We start from the raw sequence: 24,502 nt of genomic DNA, 5'->3' as shown, positions 1-24,502 counted from the left end.
CTCAACTCCACGTGGGTTAAAAAATAAATAAATATTAACAGATTTTAGATAATCTCTATAATTTCATTTGGAAAAATCAAAAGTCACAAGAACTTTAAAAAAATATGTTGCAATTTATCTGTAAACAAAATTTCAGAACATCTAAATACTCTCTTTTTATACTTTAAATTTATAAATTTTATTTCATCTTTTTTCTTGTAATTTAGACTCCAGTCTCTAATCTCGAACTGTCCTACATTCAACTTGCTTGTATGTGACATTGGCAACCTCTCTCATCACTGCATCGCACTTGCAGATGTTGAGCAACATCTCTATTGTGTTATGGTCAACGAATGTAAATTAAAGCTAGAAATTTTGTTTTATATGTACACTATACAGTAAAATTTTGTGATAATAAAATAGCCACATTTGTCTTCTAGTCTCTAAAGTCTAGAACATCTTTGATCTTTTTTTTTTTTTTTTTTTGTCTTCTTCTTCAACCGACGATTTCACATGGCGGCCATGCATTCATTGACTTTTTACCATTTTTTTTTTTTTCCAATTTCTCTAATGTTAATCTATTTTTTTGATTTTGTATATTGATATTAATATATTTTATTTTATTATACAGATTAACAGTTTTATATTCATTTGTTATATTAAAGTGAAGCCTATTTTCTCGCTTAATTGTTTTATATTAATATTTATTTTATTCTAAAATATTCATAAGTATAGTAGAATTTATATAGGTAGATATTGTTCTTTTTTACTATAAAATATATTTAATAGAAAATATGCATCTGGATATGAAAAACTTAAAAAGAGAATAATAGAAAATTTGATTGAATCCAAAATTTTGTTTTTAAATAATTTGTTACTAGCAATAAACAAAATATAGCATAAAATTTAGATGAAACATTTATAGATGATAATGAAATACACAAAAAATGACCAAAAGATAACAAAATAAATCAAGAAATAAAAAGGATATTGGGATAATGAAACAATCCAACAAACTGGATCTGATAATAGTGCTTAAGCATGTACTGCTACAGTTCTTGTTGGAGAATTTGTGAAAAATGTAGAAGAAAATAAAAATATTGAGGATATATAGATCATTGGAAAAAAGTATTAATGGGAATCGTTGTTGTAGTAAAAACCCTTGGTAAACATAATTTTTCATTTCGAGGACAAAATAAAAAGATGTACCAAGAAAATAATGGAAATTTTTTAAGTTTGATTAAGATGATTTATGAGTTTGATCCAGTAATGCAAAAACACATTCGACATATTCAAGATAGTAAAATTCATAATCATTATCTTAGACATAATATATAAAATGAATTAATATACTTGCTAGCAACTAAACTTAAAAATCATATTATTAAAAAAGTCAAGAAAGTAAAATCTTTTTCAATTATACTTGATTATACCCCAGATGCAAGTTATCAAGAACAAATGTCTCTCGTACTAAGATGTGTTAATATTTCAATAAGCCCAATAAAAATAGAAGAACATTTTCTAAAATTTATTAAAGTAGATGATACTAGTGAAAAATGTATTTTCAATGAATTATTAAATACAATAAAAAATCTTAAACTTGATATTAATAATATTTCGAAGATAAGGTTATGATAATAGGTCTAATATGAAAGACAAATAGCAATTGGTGCAAAGAAAATTGCTTGATATAAACTCCAAAGCATTTTACATGTCATGTGCTTGTCATAATTTTAATTTTGTTATATGTGACATAGCTAATTCTTACCGTAAAACTATCTCATTTTTTGGAATGGTCTAACATATTTATTCTTTGTTTTCTTCATCAACAAAACGATGGAAAATTTTGCAATATAACGTGTCGATTCTAACTCTTAAGTCACTCTCACAAACATGTTGGGAAAGTCGAATCGAAAGTATCAAAGTAATAAAATTTCAAACTCCACAAATAATATAATTTTTATTGCAACTAGCAAAAATAACTGAAAATCCTAAAGCCAAGAATGAAGCTAGTTGTATAGCAGCATATGAAATTGAGAATTTTGAATTCATATTAGGTATGACCATATGGTATGATATATTATTTGTGGTCAATACTCTAAAGTAAAAGTATGCAATCCAAATATATGCATATAGATGTTCCCACTAATCAATTAAAAGGTCTTATTTCTTTTTTCTAAGATTATAGACAAAATGGATTTAAATCTGCTATGATTTCATTGAAAGATATTACAATTCGTCTGGAATTAGAATATTATTTAGAGAAAAGCGAATAATTCATAAAAAAAAATAGCTCGATGAAAATGTCAATAGAGAAACCACACAATATGTCGAAGAATTTTTTAGAATTAATTATTTTTTATTTATAGTAGATCAAACAATTTCTTCAATTCAAAAAAGGTTTGAACAATTTCAAATATATGAAAATATGTTTTATTTTTTATTTAATTTAAAAAAATTGAAATTACTTGAAGATATATGGTCGTTTGCAAAAAAAAAAAAAAGGATCTCAGTCTTGAAAGCTTTTTGAAATATGATAACGATGATTTAGATTTGTTTTCTAAACTAAAAGATTTAAAATAAATTTTACCAATAGAAGAAAATAATCTAATTGATATATTAAATTATATAAAAAGACTTTATTCTTTTCCAAATGCATGTATCGCTTATATAATCTTTTTGACAATATCTATTATTGTGGCTTCTACAAAAAGAAATTTTTATAAATTAAAATTGATAAAATCTTATCTAAGATCAATAACGTCTCATGAAAGATTAAATAGATTGGCCATAATATCAATTGATAATGAGATATTAGAAGAACTTGATTATAAAAATTTAATTAGCAATTTTGCATCTCAAAAAATAAGAAAAATAATTTTTAAATAAAAATATAATTAGATATAACTTAATTTAATTTGATAGAAGAAAAAGACATCATTTTAACTTATTGTCATAGACTTCAAAATCTATTGAGCTCAACCATGCACACAGCTCGGCTCCTCCTATTGAAATTGGACAGCATACAAAATCGACCTGCCATAACAGTTGATAATGCAGGAGGGCTTCTAAATCTGATTGGCTTTCTGTATATTTGCAAATTTGGGCATCACTCTGGCTGGGCCACGATGATATTTAACCCATAACATTGAATTATAGCAGTCTGGCCCGCGATTCATCCCGTGGCCGACAGGCGACAGATAATAGCAGACTAGTCGGCCTAAACAACGTTTCTGATATGTTTCGGAATGTTGGGCTTGCCCGAAACGAAATTAGTTCACGAATCAACAGCCCATTCTCAAATTAATTAACGACGGATTAGTAATTCGTTTTATTATTATTTTTTAATTAACGCATCTATCTTTTGAATTCTTTTCTCCTATATTTGTATTCACAAACTCATCATGTATCACGACTAATCGATTAATTTGTCACGTTAAACATTAATTTGATTCTTTTTTTTCAAATAAACGAGAGTACTTTTCCTGCATGCGAGACTTTGAGATTCTTGTAGCTAGCTAAGCTTAGGTAGGAAATGATGGGAGGAATCTGAAAGTAGGATATTTCCATTGAAAAAGCAAAAAAAAAAGAGAAATCTAGCACGCATTGTTTGTCTACATGCAGCAAGCACTTCAATTTGAGGTGATTGTTTCTTTGAAACAAGCACGATGGAAGCTAAATATTCTATCATAGATCACCCAAATTATGAATTTTTAGGTCTTCTTTTCGCCACTACTACAGTGATCCCTATTTCTCTGAATCTGTCTGCCCAATTCGGTGTAGAAGACTTGAATGACCAGCCACTTTGGACGAACCCCGTCGTCTAATAAGTTTCTATATCTAGCTTGTACATCATTATATCTAGCTAGCTGGCTAGCTAGATACCATGTGATTGTCCTTCGCCTGTAATGACTTTTCTTTATCACGTACCAAACTGAAAACCCTATGTCAAAGTAAATTTGTATAATGCTGTTCCATCGTTCGTTCTTCTACCTTTATAGTACTACTTCTTTGACAATAATATTAATTGCTACAGCTCCACTTGCACCGGATTTCAGATTTTCCACGAGAAACAAAGCTGACACATTTATACATCTGTTACCCTCGTTATGAATAGGTATCTAAAGTCTTAACTCCCCGCCGAGCTGTGCGTCAAGGCTTTTTCTTTGAAACCATTCATGCATGAGATCAAATAGATTCATCTTTGAAAGCATGCATGCACGCACGCCGTTAATAATTTCTTTCTGGGGGTTAAGTCTTGCAATAATCCTCCAACGTCAATGAACTTTTCCCACAAAACCAGCTTCCCTTGTTCATTCAGACGATCGATTTTTAATTAATTAGGTTAGAATACTGATCGATATACCATGCATGCAATCATGCACGTCATCAAGTTTTCCCTTCTTCAGTACAGTCTTCATTCCTTCCTTCCTTTCTCGTTTCCTTTCAAATCGATGGAGTACGTGCAAATGATCACCCAAACAATAATAAATTGATCAGGATGAACAGAATGGAAAATAATATTAATTATAGGTCATCTAGATTTATCTTTCCCTGGTATGTGGCCCCACAAAAACAGAAAAAGCCACTGACATGTACGCAACTTGTAGAAATTAGATAATTATAATATTGTATACCATGGTGATGGAGTCATTAATTGCCCACAGTTGTTTTGCGAAATATTGGCAGATCAAGCTGCATGGTGCGTATCCCACTAGCTTGGAAGGGTTGCAGGTTGGCTAAGATATGGCCTAAAATACTCAGACCTAGGTTTGCAGAAACTTTGAGTGATCAATATCCCATTAGAGAGTATATTCCTTCCCAATCTGCTAATCCGACAAAAATTATATCACCCATTGCGTCCAAAAAATCTTCTTGTGTATCCAACGGTGGGGTCTAACTGTTCGACAGTCGCAAAAGACATGAATCACGCGGCCATGCATGATCACCACGAAGAATTACTACTTTTATCGATGCTTCAGGCCAGCAAACCTTCTTCTTTCTTTCTCTTCTCGGTATGATTTTTCTCATGAATATTCTAATTAGATCATATAATAACGTCTGAGATCACGTGTCATGATTCTGGCCCCCGATAAGGACCTCACCATGCTCACGTGCAAAATTAATACGAGTTCTGCACATTATAAACCTGTATAGATGTAATATGTTACAGAGTTATAGCCGATTTTCATTATGTTCATTGTCGTTGGCCTTTTTATTTTTTAAGATTTAAAAGATCGTCGGCTAGATCATTGCGGGTTTGAGGAACTGCTCACGATTGAAACGTCAAGAGATTGTAAATACAACTCATATTGGGCCGTGAATATAATGGGCCTTTTAAGGCCTTTTTTTTTTCTTTTTCGAATTTCTACGAGCTTTGATATATTAATGACAAAAATTAATATTCATAAAAATCAATAAATAAATTGATACGGATCAAATTGTGAATAAATATTGTGATTCTCCCGAAAAACAAGATATCAGCAAAGTCAAAATTGGTGTGATGTCATCACCTTGTGTGCATGATTCATGAACAACCTAAGTACGGCATCCCATTTAATTAACAAAGCCGATCAAAAAGTATGTCAGGATAGAAGAAAAAAGCCTCATGGAAAAGCCCTAATGTAACCCCAGCCGGGCGATCGGCCTTGGGTCCGTGTATATTCTTTTCAGTAAAATCGGACGGCCCAGAGTCAATCAGTTTGATTATTCAATTCATCTAAATTTATCTTATTTAATTATTATAATTTTTTTAATTTTAACATAAATATAATAAATAATTTAACTTTTCAAAATTTTAAAATATTAATAATTTAAAAAAATAATATTTTATTTAATTTTTTACTTCCATCCCAATTCAATACCACTACTATACTTATCGCGGATCGCGGAAACGCAGCCTTACTTTCGGTCAAAATCTTTTCATAACGAAGAACTCGATCAAAGTGTCGTGACACGTGTCGTCTTGTCAAGGTGACGAAAATGCCCTCACCGTCAAATCAATATGCTCTAATCCTTTTACGGATATTTTCGGGTCATCTCAGTCTAAAACGTGTTCTGTTTGCTGTATTGCTGTCAATGTGACCGTGTGATGGTGTCAGGGTCGTTTCGGTCATTCAAGAGGTGGGCCCAACGGTGATGCAATACACACAGAGATTCTTTTGGTTGAGAGGAATAAATCACGCCACGTGTGCAAATAAAAAAAGAAAAAAGAAAAGAGAGTCAAGTACCTACCACGTGACAGGCCGGAGTGACTGTGGAGATAGATCACGTGACATCATCCTCGCCTTTCGGGCCTGGGTGCAGACGACACGTTGACGCCTGTTGACTGTGGTCTAAATTCTCCCAAGGCCCAAGTGATCTGTCTCACGTAATCTGTCCGGTGTCGATTATCGATCGATTCAAGGCCGACAAATTAAATAGAAAATAGTTTTGTACCCTCAAATAAATCTAATTTTTTATAATAATTTTATTATTTATTATCTACACACATTACACATCACACATTTTATATATTACATATATAAAAAAAAAAATTATTACATACGTACGTACAACATTTGTATCCTTCTCATATTGATGTTGCATCATCATCTATAATTGAACGAAATTAAGTAGGATAGGAATTTATATAATATATTATATAGTTATAAAAGAAGATAAAATTATATATTGTATGCAACGTGCAAACATGCAGACTTTAGAGAAAGATAGATGAAAATGTTATTTATCGTCTTTTTAAGTATAATTCGTTTAACCTCTATTATGTGGTGCTAAATAAGGAATTCTAAGGTCCCGTTTGATTATTTGACTGTATTAAGATAATTTTAGTATAATTTAATTTTAAATTGAATTTAATATTTAAACACACAATTCTCAAGTTATTAAATTCATCTCAATTCAAAACTTATTTACACGTAAAACCCACAACCTTTTATAATTTTTCATAAAATAGTATTAAGTTTATCTTAACATCTAAACACATATAAACTCATGTTAGATGGATCTTATAGAATTTATTTCATCATCTCAATTCATTACTATTCATAAATAATTAAGCTTAATTTAACTCAACCCAACATCTAAATATAGTACTAAAAAAAAAATATTATCCAGTAGGTACACAAAAGTGACAAAATTTGAGCGAATTGGATGATAGGGCGCCCAAAGGGTTGGCCCGGTCTCTTCCCCTCACTCTCCTTTCCCTAATATATATGAACCTTGAGTCATCAAAGCCTTCAAAGGCTTGTGAATAAATAATGATAACTAATATTGTATGTATGTATATATATATACAGCTAGTAGCTGGGTGGCAGTTTTATTGGCAAAAATTATTAGGTTCCAAAAGTTTGACATTCAATTGCACAAAAACATTTGTAACGCTTGTTGGTTGAAGAATTTTTAAATAGAGATGTTCAAATATAAAAAAATTACATATAAATATAAATATAAATTCATGACGTAACGTAATATGATTTATTATATCTATTTTACTATAACAGTAATTTTACAACTTGACATATTACATTAAAATATATTAATTTATGAGTTTATTTTTATATATAAACATTTTGTGGCTAAAGTCAATGGCGAAACCACATGCAACTAAAGGGGATCATGGCACCCCAACATTTAAAAAAAATAAAAATATATTTTAGTTTTTATTTATAATTTTATAAATATAGAAAATAGCCCCTTCAAAAAAATTTATAATCTCTATATATTCTATAAAATTTTAATATTTAGAAATGTCTTTCCAATTTTTTTTTTCTATAGTTTCAAAATTTTGTATAATTCATATATATTATTTATTTTCAAGAGCATGGTCTCACCAAAATTAAATCAAAACTAAGTTTATGAGAAATAATAAACTTATTAATATGAATTCAAAAGTTTTTTGTTATACAGTAGTAGGCTTCTTAATTTGGAATCAAAAATAAAAATATAAGAAAAAATATTTAAGATTGGTTATCCATATGGAAAATAGTTGTGAGGTTTATCCTCTAGATTTCGTTGAGTAAGAAAAATCTTATTTAAGATCTCTATTATAATATTATATGCTTAATGTAACATGAAAATATCTATATTTTACATAAAAATTAATTAACTAGCTTACATGTATACTAAAATGAAAGATGACATTCTAAAAATTCACTTGATAGTTTATATGAAATAAACAAATTTTAAATATTTTATTATAAAAATAATAATAGATGAATATTATTTCATAAAATATTTTCATCAAAAATTTAAGACATATATTAAAATATTTTATTTTTAGAATTTTATTTTTATGTATATATAGTAAATTATCGAGATCAAATTTTATATATATTTATGTTTTTATCATTTTGAAATTTTAATGTATCACACTACAAAATTTCGCCTCTAAAAAAAATTCGTGATGCCACCACTGACTAAAGTATTTATTTTTATTGGAATAATATGTTCCACATCATGTCTTGTCCGGGAATTTGGATACCAATAACGATCGCGATCCTATTATATGCTAGCCATGTATATCGCATAGTTGGTGCGTGGGATGTGCGGATCACGACATATTCCAGAAGATCGACATGATGCGCTCGCATCTCCTGATGTCGTCTTCCATAAAAACTGCGGTTAACTACTAGGGAACTGAGAATGTATATATATAGCTGAAGTGCCAAATACACAAAAGTACAAAGAGTTCAAATGGAAAGTCCAAAACAATAATACACTGAAAAGAAATAAAATAGAATAATAAACAACTGGATCTTATATCTAAGTTTGACCCGTAACTCTGTTCTGCTTGTCTTAATTTTGATATTGTCCCTGCGCGTGAGCTTTGGACAGGACAAGCACATTTTGATTATGTATATTGTCGTGTACATGTCTACCAACATCGATCAAAGCTGGCGGCTGTATAAGTGTGCTATTTTTTAGATAGATCACCTGGATAAATAAATAAATATTCACCAAATTAATCAACATCGACTTATTTATTTCTTAAAACAACGCACATCATATCGGAACGATGCATGTTGATGTGGTGGTCCGCACGTACACTGAATTCGCTTCTAATTTCTGTAATTTCCATTCATGTCTTCGTGTCACTCTCTCCATAACTACGTTTACAGTACTACTGCTATATATGAATCTTATACCTACGTACGTATACTAAATTTAGACACCCCTAGCTGCCAATATAATATATATATACACCGTTATATAGTACTAGATCAACTACCTCGACCCCATTGCTTTCTTCCGCTAACTACTGGCAAACAATGCATGTAAGATGTTTCGTACGTTGAGGGAAGCTGGCTAACTGGCTAAGGTAAAATGGAGAAATGTAATCTGTCTATCTTTGCTTCAAAAGAATAATTTGACATGATTTTGAAATTTGAGTTTTAGCAAACATGTATATATATAAATACACACATATATATAATTTCTTGATACAAGTAATAGTATATTAACGTCATGCTTTTGTGCAGTAATCAACTTTTAAAAAATTATTTTTAGATCTATCTCATATCATATATATCTGGACAATCTCTAGATAATATTTATGACTTCATCCATATTTTTAGGAATAAAGATCACTTGTTAGAATAAAATATTTGGGTGATCATCACACACACACATGTATACACACTATGATTGGACATCCTGGATATTAAGACAGCGTTTGTATGTTAAGTTGAGCTGAAATAAGTTAAATTATTTATGAATAGTAGTGAATTGAGATGAATGAGTGATTTTTATGGAGCTACCTAAGTGAGTTTAAATGTGTGTGGATGTTAAGATAGGCTTAAATTTATTGATAAGAATATGAAAAAAGTTGTAAATCTCATATATAAAGAGATATTGAGTTAAAAATGGCACATAGACAATGTGATAACATTTTGGATTTGCTATCCTTCTAATTATATATGTTGGTGATGAGATAAGGAAGGCTCATAGATAATGTGATAAATATATTATATAATTATCATATAATCTTGGTATGAGCTATGTTAGATAATGTTCCCACTAGTGGTGGTCTCTCACTGGCGATTTGTCTCAATTCTTTATTACTTTCTTATACTCCCACTTTCCCTAATTAAAGATCGAGTGAAAGTGATTGTTGCAGTTCCTTCCAGTCAATCCAGACCAACACGTTGAGCTTACCTTTTTTAACTGTGGCTTTTAGCTGCAGCTTTATAATCTGTTTATCAGACTATTTAAAAACCGTCACCTAACAGTCTCCCTTTTTGGGAATTGGATGGGAGCTAATATTTTAGCTTTGATTACCCCATTTTTTTCTTTTTCATCCGTGTTGTAATGTGTGCTGACTTTAAGAAGACTGTAGGGGACTTCTACCCAATTGAACTTATATATTATATCCGTTAGTTTATTTATAAATGTCCTATTTGCTAAGAAGAAAAAAAAAAGATAACATGACAAAAATATTATATCAGTTTGGTATGAACTCTTTTAGATTAATATGAGACAAATGTTGGATAGCAAAAGTCATTTGCCATACTTATTATTTATTTTTAACCATATACATATATTAGGACATGATCAACGTGCAATGTACTTTTTTTTAATTGGGTGAAATGAATATTTTTAAGAAAATAATATATCTTAATTTTCAATTAACAACATAGTAAATAATTATATCAAATTCCATTAAACTATACAGTAAATATCTTGTTTGACAAAATAGACTAATCTATTCAAATAATTTTTAATTTATTATTATTATTATTACTACTAAATTTAGTTGTAGTAGAATAATAATTAATAATATAACTTAAATAAAACTATTATTTATGCAAATACAAATATTGAGTCTCAGGACAATGCCTACGACGGAATAAAACTAACTTAAAATACGTGAGTTCGATTATAATATAAAATAACTTATTAATTTTGTAAAAACTTAAGATGATCAAAGAAATTAAGCCCGCGTAAACCATTAGTCCAGAAACAATTTAGCAATGTCTTAAACACTAAAGGGTATATATGTAATAATAGTAAAATAGTCATTCATTAAATTTTATAAGGGAGCTATACATCAAATGGTCAAGGATTTCAAAGCCTTTTGGTAAAATATGACTTAACGAAAAAATAAGAAAAATTAATAGAAAAATAAGAAAAATTATTATCTATGATTAGATAGTCACTTATTATAATAGAATATATAAAAATATAGAGAGTAATATTGTATACTATACTCTTATTCTATTTTTATCTTATTAAATAAGATGTAAGTAATTTATTATTATTGAATGAAAAAAATACGTAATAAATAATTATTTAATAATGATTAATATGTTACATTATATTTAATAAGATAAAAATAAGATGAATATAATGTATAGAATTTTTCACGTAGGAGAGAGAGAGAGATTGACCATCCAAACAATGGGCGTAAAAGGGTCTGTCTAGAGCGTATAAATTTCAGTTTGAGAAATGCGAGTAGGATAGAAATCCCAGCTCCTAACTTTAATAAACTAAATTACGGCATATATTCATACCGATCGATGTATATATTGTATCTTCTCTTTGCCCATGGCCCCTCTCCTACACCCACCCTAGCGCAGACGCGCCGTGAAGAAAGGCTCGAGAAAGAGAACCAAATCCTTTCCTTAACCTTCACGCCTCCATTAAAACAAATCTCCCTCTCTCTCTCTCTCTCTCTCTCGTAAAATTTAAATCTCCCTCAGATTTTTCTCTGTCCACCTCTCACTTCTCATAAAAACTCTGCTTATCTCTCCGTTATATATATATATATATGTGTGTGTGTCTGTGCGTGTGCGTGTGCATTTAAAAGCCTCAGTCCACAGACCACACCACAGTGACCACACCCCCTGATTCTCTTCTCATTGACTCTTCCCCAGAGACTAGTCTTTCGAAATTTGTTTACTTCACCGCTTTCCTCCTCTCTTTAAACTTCCCACCCCATCCCCCAGTATATGCTTATTAGGCTTTAGGGAGTGGGGAAAAAAATACAGGGCAAGTAAAAAGAACAAAAAAACAGAGGATTCTTTTATTTTCTCTCCTTTTCTTCTCTCTCTCTCTCTCTCTCTCTCTCTCTCTCTCTCTCACTTTTCTTGCGGTTCTCCTACATGGGTTCTTGCACAGAAAAAGAAGAACCAGCAAAGCGTGTGCGGGTTCCTGGGCCCATCATCGTAGGGGCTGGACCATCTGGTCTAGCAGCCTCTGCTTGCCTCTATGAACATGGGGTTCCTTCTGTGATTCTTGAGCGAAGCAACTGCATAGCTTCTCTTTGGCAGCACAAGACCTATGACCGTCTCAAACTGCACCTTCCCAAGAAGTATTGCGCCCTCCCATTACTAGGTTTCCCTGAACATTTCCCCATGTACCCAACAAGGGATCAGTTCATCTCATACATGGAGTCTTATGCCGCACACTTCTCAATCCAGCCAAGGTTCAACCAGTCCGTCCAGAGCGCTGAGTTCGATTCCAGCCGTGGGTTTTGGAGGGTTAAGACTCATGACTTGGAGTACATTTCCCGGTGGCTTATTGTCGCTACTGGCGAGAATGCCGAACCGGTGATACCCGAAATTGTTGGTATGGAGCGGTTTCGTGGTCCCATTGTTCATACAACAGCGTACAAGTCTGGCTCTGATTTCGCAAACCAGAAGGTTTTGGTTGTTGGCTGTGGCAATTCTGGCATGGAAGTTAGCTTGGACCTCTGCAGACACAGCGCTGTACCTCATATGGTTGTGAGAAATACTGTGAGTTGGTTTATTCCTCTCCAAATCTCTTCTTTGATCTTGTTCTGAAATTTTGTACACTTTCATCAAAATCATATTTAATAGATATAGGTTCACTTTTTTTTACATTGTTTCAAGAGCTATTCATTCAATCTGGGTGCGTATGCTTCCTACTTTCCATATAAAAGAAAAGGAAAATGAGGAAAAACATTCGATTTTTGCTAACTTTCGTCTGTAATCTCGATGATAAAGGTGCATGTACTCCCGCGAGAAATGTTTGGCTTCTCAACATTTGGAATAATAATGGCACTTCTCAGATGGTTTCCTCTAAAGCTAGTAGATAGACTCCTCCTACTAGCAGCGAACTTCACCATCGGAAACACAGACCAGTTAGGCCTCCACCGGCCGAAAACCGGTCCAATTGAGCTAAAAAACGTTACCGGGAAGACCCCAGTCCTCGACGTGGGAGCATTATCTCAAATTAAATCCGGTAAAATAAAGGTAAAAATACCCATAAACACGGTTTCTGTGCCTATCTCTGCGCATGTTATTTCTCTATACCTTCAGCTGATTTTCTTAGGGCATCAGGTGATGGAAGGTGTGAGGGAGATAACAAGAAATGGAGCCAAGTTTATGGATGGACAAGAAAAGGAGTTCGATTCTATAATCTTAGCAACTGGGTACAAGAGCAATGTGCCTACTTGGCTCAAGGTAAGCATGGCCTGTTGCATTTTTTTTTAGTTTTACTTCTATCGTGTTATGATTCATGAATCGCCTATCCCTTTCGTTGGGCTCATGCACAGAGGGTAACAACCTCCACACCTCTTCTTTTCTCCATGCAAAAAGGAATAAAATTATTTTGGTTTGCTTGGGTCATCCTATATATTATATACCTTTTTTTTTATTCCATTTTTCTGGGAAAAAAAAAAATAAAGTATTGCTTTGTGGATTTTTGTGATGTGTGACTATCGTGAAATGTTGAGCTCTGCGCGCAGAGTTGCAGTTTACAACAAAGATAGCCTTAGAAAGTATCCCTTTTTAACTCTTACTTCTAGTTTGGAGAATAAGGATTCTGTATTCTGTTTTTAGCATTTTCACAAAATATTTATTTATGCATGCCTGAGTGATATTAGCATATATTACATAAAAAGGATTCTGATATCTCTTAATTTCTTGAAATAATTAATTAATATTTTGCCCATTTTTGTTTGGGAACTCAGGGCTGTGGCTTCTTCACAAAAGATGGGATGCCCCAAACGCCGTTTCCCAACGGTTGGAAGGGAGAGAACGGATTGTATACAGTTGGCTTCACGAGAAGAGGTCTTCTTGGGACGGCCTCGGACGCCGTGAGAATTGCAAACGACGTTGCTGATCAGTGGAGGACAATCAAGGACTGTTGTAATTCCCATATTATCCTACTGAAAAATCGTAACAAAAATAAACTTGTAGTTGAAGAAGAAGTAGATGATCTAGATCAGAGAAACATAAATCGGGGGTTAGGGTAGGGTTGGTTGTAAAATGGGATAATTTTTCTTCACTTTTTCAGGACTTGTATATTTGTCAATTTTGCCAGGGCGGTGTAAATCCCCTTATCTTATCACGAGGTTTTGTTAGTTTGTAACTTTGTATAAATGCAATTAATTAAATCAATAGATCAATGCCTTTTCATTGCACAAGGAATGGTAAATTGTTAATTTGTTGAATTCTATTTATCATGCATTTTAATTATTAGAGTCTCGTTCGAATTAAAGAATTTCTTTAGCTATAAATAAATTTTATAAAAATAATATTATAAACTGATATGATTTTATATGATGTGTTAGATATATTTTATAATAAAAATAACTATATAATCTAAAAAATTACAAGAAATTATGTCAATTCTTCAACTTACTCACAATGGAACATGCCATATTAAATTGTTTTATTTCCCTGACTGTATCTAGCTAGCAGGAAGGTTAAATTTAAGAATAATGCCCATTAATTAATATATGGGTGTAACGTACGATCTTTATTATTGTCCATAATTAGATCTATTACTGGGGACTCAATGCCCATTAATCGACATAGAGTATTGTCAGGCATAATTCCATTCTTCTTCTATTTAATTTCTCATCGTTCCTCTTCCTTCCGCTAGGGTGGCTGAGTTATAATTAACTCTAAAATTATGGATGTTTAGTACTGAAGTTTCATTGGTTTGTCTATATCTAAAACAAATGGTACTTTTTAGCTATTAGGGATGAAAAATGGGTCAGAATAGATTATGCAAACTTAAATAATTTGATTATGACTTACACTATTTGTAAATTGAAATCTAAATTTGATGGTTATTATTGAATGAGTAAATATATATTTTATTATTTTTTATAACAATCTCCCTTCTCTCTATCTATATCTATAAATATTTAGATAATTTAATTAGAATATGATTAGTACTAATTAACATATAATAGGTAGAATAGTAAAATATAATAAAATTAAATAAATTAATAATTAAAAAAATTAAATATTTTTGTAATTATTAATTACTCATTACTATATAATAAATAAATAGATAATTCAATATGAAAATTTGATGTGAATAGTTAAAGTTAAATTCATCTCATATTATTTTATTGTTATATAATAAAAAAATAGCTATTCTAATATAAAGATTTATAGAAATGGAATAGTTAAAATCTAAATTAATCTTATATTCATGATCAAAAATATCATTTATATATACATAATCCATTAACAATTCTCTTAGACCCGTAAGAATTATTTGAAAAGTTCTGAATTAGTTTTTACAAGAAATTTATTTATACATGTGTTTTATAAAGTTTTGAAAACGTGATGAGGATAATTTTTTATAATAATCAGGATTTGAAAAAATGGTGGAACACATTAAAAATAATAAAATATGATAGAAAATTAGTATGAATGAAATTGTTTTATTTTCTAAAGATATAAACTGAATTAATAGTACTTCAGTTAATTATATATTTTGAAGTTAGCTTATAATATATATAATGATACGTACAGTTCCAAGATTAACAACGTAACGTACGTACGTGAGACGAATATTGAGACGGATAAAGATAGTAAACTCAAAATCATGGCGAAAGAGAGACATATAATACAGCTCACGTACGTAATTTGAAAGAACAGTAGTAGTTCTGACTCCTCTAGCCAGAAGGGTCAGGAATGCATGCGCAATAGCTTCGTTTTATTCAGAGGTTGGTGCAGGTCGTCATCGTGTACCTTTCTACTTCTACACTTGGTGTTCCGATAGCTAGCTTGTTTACGACATGCAGCTATATATATATAGTTTCAATTCCATGTATTATCGACCAAAACAAAACTGCACAGCCACATGAAAGGGGACGAGAGACTGGGAAAAAAAAACATGTCCATGTCAAATAATAGAGTTTTTATTTTCAAGAACTTTAGCACAACACAACGATTGAAGTTAAACTTTAAAGTATGATACTAGGTAAAACTAAAATCTAGCCTTTTCTGCGCCTTATTTCTGTTGGGAGCTGTTCTGACACAGAGACGATTCTAAATAAAGGAGGGACGAAATTTAACGTGGTTCGGCAATTGCCTACGTCCACAGCTGCTGTTATTTAACTATGAAATGATTTTTACAGAAAAAATTTTCTCTCTGCTCACCCACTCTCTTCTCTTCTTTTTTTTTTCTCTCACACACTGTCTGCACACACGCAGCACACACTCTCTGTTTTCTCTCTGCACTTCTCTGCTGCCCACTCCACACACTTAAGCTCTCCTATTTATAGGAGAGCAGATCAGTACGTTGCAGCAATTTGCTGCATGATTCTTGGGGAGGTGGGGAGGTGCCTAACAATACAAAGGAGCAAACGGTGCAACGGTGCATTCGGTGTCTTTCGGTGCACTGTTCACTGTTTTTGTCTCCACCTGCAACAATCTCCCACTTGGAGACAAATGAGTCTACATATCTTCATAGCAACTATCACAGCAACTTCAAGTCATGTCTTTAAGTACGAAATCCAACTGAAGCTATACACAGCTTCAGTTTGTGAGCAGTAACTACTTTTGTGAACATGTCTGCTGGGTTCTCTGTTCCTCGAATCTTCTCAAGTATCAACTGTCCACTATCGAGAAGAGATCGGATAAAATGGTATCGCAACTGTATGTGTTTTGTTCTGGAATGAAAGGCTGGATTCTTTGCAAGAAAAATAGCACTCTGACTATCACTGTGCAGAATGCCTTTTTCATTCTTCTTTCCCAATTCATCCAAGAATGACTGTAACCAAACCATTTCCTTCCCTGCTTCAGTTATAGCAACGTATTCCGCTTCTGTAGTTGAGAGAGTAACAATCTTCTGTAACTTAGAAGCCCACGATACAGCTGTACCACCTAGCGTATACACAAATCTAGTAGTACTTTTTCTGCTGTCAACGTCACCTGCTAAATCAGCATCTACATATCCCTGTAGTTTTAAACTTGCTTTTGTAAAGCATAGTGACGTATCTGAAGAGCCTTGTAGATATCTTAAAATCCACTTGACTGCTTCCCAATGCTGCTTTCCTGGATTACTCATGTACCTGCTCACAGCTCCCACTGCTTGTGCAATGTCCGGCCTTGTACAGACCATGGCGTACATAAGACTACCAATAGCAGATGCATAGGGTATTCTGTTCATGCATTCTTGCTCTTCCTTCGTCTTTGGCGACTGATCCTTAGTTAGTCGAAAGTGACTAGCTAAGGGTGTGCTCACTGGTTTCGCCTTGTCCATGTTAAACCTTCTGAGCACCTTCTTCACATACTCCTCCTGCGAGAGCTTGAGAGTATCATTAGACCTGTCTCTAATAATTCTCATACCAAGGATTTGTTTTGCAGCACCCAAATCCTTCATCTCAAACCGCTTTGACAACTGCTTCTTCAGTTCATTGATTTCCTCGATGCTTGACCCTGCAACGAGCATATCATCCACATACAACAGTAGGATAATATAAGACTTGTCAAAGTTCTTCATATAGCAACAATGGTCAGCCTGCAGTCTTGTAAATCCATTACTGCACATGAAGTTGTCAAACTTCCGGTACCATTGTCGTGAAACTTGTTTTAGGTCATACAAGCTCTTCTTCAGTTTGCAAACTAGATTCTCTTTTCCCTTCACTGAGAATCCTTGTGGCTGGTGCATATAGATGTCTTCCTCCAAATCACCATGAAGGAATGCAGTCTTCACATCTAACTGCTCAAGATGTAGATTCTCTGCAGTCACAATTGCCAACACTAACCTGATCGTTGTCAATTTTACAACTGGAGAGAAAATGTCTGTGTAGTCGACACCTTCCTTTTGTTGAAACCCCTTCACGACCATTCTGGCTTTGTAGCGCTTGCTACCATTGTGTTCTTCTTTAATTCTGTACACCCATTTATTGTGCAAAGCCTTCTTACCTTTTGGAAGCTTAGTTAGCTCCCATGTCTGATTTGACATCAGTGACTCCATCTCATCTTGCATGGCTTTCTCCCACTTGATCGAATCTTCAATTCGTAGAGCTTCATCATAACTTTCCGGTTCACCACTATCTGTTAGCAAGATGTAGTATAGAGATGGTGAGAACCGCTGTGGTGGCCTAATTGTTCTTGAAGATCTTCGAGTAGCAGTGAGTAGTGTACGTTGTTCGATCTGTGTATCATCATTTTCTTGATCCTCGTTCTGATCAGTGTTGACTCGAGTAACATCAAAATCAACAACCTCAGGTTTCTTTGGCTGTTCCTCAGATTCAGCTTGTGACTTAGCTTTGTACAGAATCTGCTCATTAAATATCACATTTCTACTTCTGATGATTTTGCGATTTTTATCATCCCAAAATCGATAGCCAAATTCTTCATTACCATAACCGATGAAAAAACATTTTCTAGATTTGGCTTCTAACTTGTTACGATCAGTAGAATCTATGTGAACATATGATAAACAGCCAAAAACTTTCAAATGGGAAAGATTTACCTTCTTTCCGCTCCAGACTTCCTCTGGTAGATCGAACTTTAAGGGAACTGAAGGTCCCCGATTAATCAAATAGGCTGCAGTGTTAATTGCATCAGCCCAAAAACATTCAGGCAATCCTGAATTCAGCCTCATGCTTCTGGCACGTTCGTTGAGAGTTCTGTTCATGCGTTCAGCTACGCCATTCTGCTGCGGTGTCCCGGGAATAGTCTTCTGAAATCTAATCCCATTTGCAGCACAGAATTCTTTGAACCCTCCGTCGATGTACTCTCCTCCATTGTCTGACCTCAGACATTTTAACTTCAAGCCTGTCTCATTTTCAACCATGGCTTTCCACTTCTTGAAAGTATCAAATGTGTCAGATTTATTTTTCAAAAAATAAACCCATACTTTCCTGCTTGAGTCATCAATAAATGAAACATAGTACCGCGATCCTCCAAGAGAAGCGACTGGGGATGGCCCCCACAAATCTGTGTGCACCAACTCCAACTTTGTAGATTTTGGAGTTCTACCATTTTTCAGGAAACTAACTTTTTTCTGTTTCCCAAAAATGCAACCTTCACACATGTCGAAATCAGTGGATTCCAACTTTGGTAACTTCCCCTTGGATAATAGTACTTTCATTCCTTTCTCACTCATGTGACCAAGCCTTTGATGCCATAGGTTGGCATTTGCATCAGCAATTGCAATAGTATCTATAATACTTTACGTCATGTATAGAGTACCTGTTTTTGTACCTCGAGCTACTACCATAGCTCCTTTTGTTATCTTCCACGTGCCACCGGTAAATAGTACCGAATGCCCATCAGCATCAAGTTTTCCTACAGAAATCAGGTTCCTCATGAGCTTGGGAACATGTCGCACCTTCTGTAGCAACCATGCACTTCCATTGGGCAGATTGATTGGTACATCTCCCATGCCTTCGATTTCCAACGCTTCACCATCTGCTAAGTACACATTCCCGAAATCACCAGTGACATAATTCTGCATGATTTCTAAATGTGCTGTAGTGTGGAACGAGGCTCCTGAATCTAACACCCAAGATTCAATTTGGTTGTCGACTGAAAGGAGTAAGGCATCTTGGAGATCTTCTGTTGTGGCATTAACAGAGTCATGCTCATTCTTCTTCTTTACTTCCTTGTAATTATTTTTGAAGTGGCCAATCTTGCCACAATTCCAGCACTGTACTTGTTTTCCGGATCTAGATTTACTTCTGCCTCTTCGGGACTTCGATCTGCCCCGATTTGAACTTCTACTAGCTCCTCTACCTCTCGTCTCGAGGTTTAAGGCAGAACTGGAAGTTGATGCTTTTCCTGTATCTCTTCTGCGAACTTCCTCGCTAAGAATATGGTCCCGGATATCTTGATACTTCATCTTTGTTTTGCCATAAGAATTGCTGACAGCTGTTCTCATGGCCTCCCAGCTCTTTGGTAATTGAGCTAGAGCAATCAGTGCACGTACTTCATCATTAAATTCAATCCCCACTGAAGCTAATTGATTGATGATGGTATTGAACTCATTCAGATGCTGAATAACTGGAGTTCCTTCTGCCATTCTCAAGTAGAATAGCTTGTACATCAAATGCACTTTGTTATTGGCTGATGGCTGCTCGTACATGTCCGATAGAGCTTTCATCAAATCCGCCGTGGTCTTCTCCTTTCCCACATTGTGTGCAACTGATATTGACAGTGTTAGTCTAATGACTCCCAACACTTGTCTATCAAGGAAACTCCAATCTTCATTGCTCATGTCATCTGGCTTTCTTCCTAGGAGTGGAAGATGTAGTTTCTTCCCATAGAGATAATCCTCTATCTGCATTCTCCAGTAGGCAAAGTCTGTACCGTCAAATTTCTCGATACCAACACCTTTAGCTTCTTCTCCAGCCATAACTTTACAAATGAGTTCAAATTCAAACAAACAAAGATCACCGTTGCGTCCGAAACACTCTAATTAGCTGGAAACGAGTCCGAAATGATCCAAATAGTTTGTCAGCACTATTTGATCGTCGCGATGGAACTCCAACTGACGTGATCTAGCCCAAATTGATCTGCAACACGTGGATGGTTCAGATCCAATGTACTGATGCCGAATCTCAAAATTTCGACCGTACGGATGAGTCCAGAATGATCCAAATAGTTGGAAAACACTATTTGATCGTCGAAATCGGACTCCGAATGGCTTAGATCTAGCCAAAAACAGATCTGAAAAACGGACGGTTTTGATCTGTCTGGCGCGTGAGATACACGCGCTGCACAGTGCGCGTGGGCAACGCATGGGCGCGTGTAATACACGCGCATACAGTACTGTGGCGCGTGGGGGAGAGTGAGGCGCGTGTGACACACGCGCCGAACCTCTCTAGGGCGTGTGGGGGCGTGTGGGCACATGTCCTTCACGCGTCTTCAACCTCTGGCGCGCGTGTGGTGCACGCGTCTTCAACCTCCGGAGCGCGTGGGGTGCGTGGGTTTCAGCAGATGCACGCGCCGATCTTCTAGGGGGGCGTGTAGCCTCGTCCGACCTCCGTTTTTTATTCCGTTTGTGGCAACGGATTCGTCTCGACGTGAGGAACACCGTGGAGTTGTCAAAAATTGATTTTGAACAACTTGAATTTTCAGACAGCTCGAACCAGTGCTCTGATACCAGTTGTTGGGAGCTGTTCTGACACAGAGACGATTCTAAATAAAGGAGGGATGAAATTTAACGTGGTTCGGCAATTGCCTACGTCCACAGCTGCTGTTATTTCACTATGAAATGATTTTTACAGAAAAAATTTTCTCTCTGCTCACCCACTCTCTTCTCTTCTTTTTTTTTTCTCTCACACACTGTCTGCACACACGCAGCACATACTCTCTGTTTTCTCTATGCACTTCTCTGCTGCCCACTCCACACACTTAAGCTCTCCTATTTATAGGAGAACAGATCAGTACGTTGCAGCAATTTGCTGCATGATTCTTGGGAAGGTGGGGCGGTGCCTAACAATACAAAGGAGTAAACGGTGCAACGGTGCATTGTTCACTATTTTTGTCTCCACCTGCAACAATTTCTTCATGTTTATAAACGATTGGTGTCCTTTGTCCCTGTCTTGAAATAGAAATTAGGGCATGTACGTGTCCTCCAAGGGCAAGCGGTCCCATGGGTATAAGCCTGCTCCTGCACACACTTTCTTTTTTGCATCAATCGGAAAGCATGACGCACGGTGCATGCCAAGGTCCTTATAGTATGTAGCTAGCTACCTTTGATTTCTCTCTCTCTCTCTCTCCTTCTCTCTCACGCTGATAATTGAGACAATGATGGGGCTCTGACGCCCTCTCAAGCCATGGAGAGAAAAATGTACGAAAGCCTCAGAAACGGATTGACAGCTCTGTTTCAGTCTTGCAGTACCTCTTCTCTCCCTCCCCTCTGCTCTGCTAGGTGCTGATGCAAGCTTAAGCTTCTCTCTGGGATATAGAAAATATTGTCTATAATCTCTTTCTTTCTTGATCTCTCTGTGCGTGTGCCGCCATAAGACAAGGAGTGGGGTGAATATGTAAGACTGAATACTCGTGTATTGGTAGACTCTGGGGAGGGTGGAGAAAAAGGTCCAGTGGGTGAGTTAAAGAAGGGTTTTCTTAGGCATTGAATTCGAAATCCTCATCACACGCTTCCAAGCACGCGTTTCGGTGTCACTTACGTCATGCATCTTCTCTCTGTGTCTGTCTCTCTCTCTCTCTCTCCCTCCCTCCCTTCGCTGTCCCGCTGATCAGTCGAGTGACCCAAATTTGCAGAGAGAGGACTGAGAGGCAGATTGCATGGTTTATCGAAGAACCTCAACAAGCCTCTCTCTCTCTCTCTCTCTCTCTCTCTCTCTCTCTAACCGTTGATAGATTCATCTCATCACTCTTTGCATGCAAACCTGAGGTCACCCTCCCTCGCCGCACTCTCTCCAAAAACTGTGTGCGGTACGCAAATTTATTATCTTTGCAGCTTGAAACTATATAGAATATAGATGACATATGGTTGTTTCTTTGTTTTTCTCCTCTTTAATTCTGATCCTTAGTTTAATTATCAGGTCACTTCAAAACGATTAAAGCCCTTCAAATATTGGGTTTCGAAAATATCAGGTGACCATATATACATGTTTAGATTTGATCGTGCCTATGATTTAAAGTTTGAAGATGCTAGCTATCTAATGTAATTACTCTTTGAGTTTGGTCGAAATAAAAGAATTTACGCGTACAGCTTGATCATGATAATGTCTCCATTAATTTCTCGATCCTAACTTATACGGTGGGATTGTTCTAAATTTACTTGGTTTTTTTTTTTTTATATTTATTTATTTATGATCATACTTTTGACCAATATAATGTATGGGATTAATGTTGTGTTGTTTTGTTGATTCTAGTCATGTTGGAGGAGCTATCGAGGCCGTTCGTTGTTGGGGACGCGCTGAGGGAGGGATCAATCGTTGTGTGGGATTTACTCAGACTTCGATGCATATTGCAGGGGGCGTATCTATATAGCAAGTATAGGTTGGCATGACATGGCATGCAATTGTATTGATCAGAGACTGGTGCCCGTGCATGCATGCCAATGCCATCCCCCATACAATTTTTTTTTTTAAATAAATAAATAAATTACACACATGCACGCTGACAACATTGAAGATTGCCATTTACTGTTGGCATTCTTGGTTTTGTTGTGTTTTTGTTTTTTTTAGTAGTGATGAGACGATGATGATATAAGAAAAAGTTCCCCGAGAGAATTCTCTTGGATTCGGGCCCACTTGGATCTCAGTGGCATGTTGCTTTTGCAGCAGCTTAGCTCGTGCTGACACATTGAGAAAGGTTACCATTATATATATAAGACTATAGGAAGAGAGAGACCTAACAATGGTAACCCTTTCTTGTTCTCTTCCACGTTGCCTGTTTGGATTTTTCCGCCCCCTACCCACTCTTTTAATCTGGCATCCTAATGTTCATAAGGGGCCAAAACATGACACACTGGATTGATTCTCAAGTCTGAGATCGGAACTCTAAAATAGACGAGAATATGGCTATGAAATAAACAACTCTGTAGAGTCGGTCCAACGGTATTATGTCAATCTTAAGCAATTCCAAGAGAGGTATTGATATAACGTATTTGGAATATTGGACACAACTATATCAATCTGATTTAACGAGGGTGTTTGATGATGAATCATAGTTGGTTTGAATCTATTCGAGTCAAGATTGGGTTTGACTGGCCCAACCCAGGATAACTCATTGGTGAGAAAAATATGGGCCGATAGAGAAAGCCCAACTTATTTTGGTATCCAGATGGCCCATCTATATTTTGTTGGTTGCTTTCAAACATAATATTATCATCCGTCTAAATCCACAATATGGCAGATTTGTTTGGGGGTTGAAATTACATTTTTAAAAATATCAACTTAATTTAAATTCTACTTTTGTTTCGCGTGAAAATTTTTTATTTTTAATAATAAATTTTTTAATGGGTGCAATGATAAAATAAATTAAAAGTCTTCGTATTTTACATAGAATTATAAAATTTTTTGTGGGTCCAACAATGTGTCGTTTAATGCATAACATTTTGGAACCTTACAAATATATGTTGATCATGATCATCTCATTTAATATTGCCATCCATCACGTCACAATTAAGATTGAACATATTAATTAAAGAAGCACATGCATTTGTTGATTCTTATATTGTAAAGTAGTGCATTTTTATTTATATTGATTAATAACCGCATGGTCGAGGAGGAGGAGCTTGGATAGCACTAAACATGTCGTGAAGTGTTATAAGACTTAATTATACACTACAAATTGCGACCCGCAATCATAAAATTATTCGAAACTCA

The 24,502-nt window shown here is 34.8% G+C and overlaps 1 protein-coding gene and 1 long non-coding RNA gene across 2 annotated transcripts; both read left to right on the top strand.

Moving 5' to 3' along the window:
• Window positions 1–11,768: 11,768 nt before the first annotated feature.
• LOC122316877 (probable indole-3-pyruvate monooxygenase YUCCA4) lies at window positions 11,769–14,395 on the top strand. Its single transcript, XM_043133707.1, has 4 exons — window positions 11,769–12,713; window positions 12,945–13,193; window positions 13,281–13,403; window positions 13,913–14,395. Exons 1-4 carry the CDS (start codon window positions 12,081–12,083, stop codon window positions 14,195–14,197), a joined length of 1,290 nt encoding a protein of 429 aa, XP_042989641.1. The 5' UTR covers window positions 11,769–12,080; the 3' UTR covers window positions 14,198–14,395.
• A 7,502-nt stretch (window positions 14,396–21,897) lies between these two features.
• LOC122315351 lies at window positions 21,898–23,424 on the top strand. The gene is made up of 3 exons (XR_006244015.1): window positions 21,898–22,601; window positions 22,712–22,763; window positions 23,045–23,424. It is a non-coding gene; the product is annotated as an uncharacterized LOC122315351 (long non-coding RNA).
• The last annotated feature ends 1,078 nt before the right edge of the window (window positions 23,425–24,502 follow it).

The sequence above is a fragment of the Carya illinoinensis genome, chromosome 7 (assembly GCF_018687715.1).
Source record: "Carya illinoinensis cultivar Pawnee chromosome 7, C.illinoinensisPawnee_v1, whole genome shotgun sequence".
Classification (NCBI taxonomy): Eukaryota; Viridiplantae; Streptophyta; class Magnoliopsida; order Fagales; family Juglandaceae; genus Carya; species Carya illinoinensis.
Note: the sequence above shows the minus strand (reverse complement) of the source record. Positions and strands in the feature narration are given on the sequence as shown.

Coding starts and splice junctions, on each gene's coding strand:
- LOC122316877 (XM_043133707.1), top strand. CDS start 12,081: ATGGGTTCTTGCACAGAAAAAGAAGAACCAGCAAAGCGTGTGCGGGTT. Junction 12,714..12,944: donor ATATGGTTGTGAGAAATACT/GTGAGTTGGTTT, acceptor TCGATGATAAAG/GTGCATGTACTCCCGCGAGA. Junction 13,194..13,280: donor TTAAATCCGGTAAAATAAAG/GTAAAAATACCC, acceptor TTAGGGCATCAG/GTGATGGAAGGTGTGAGGGA.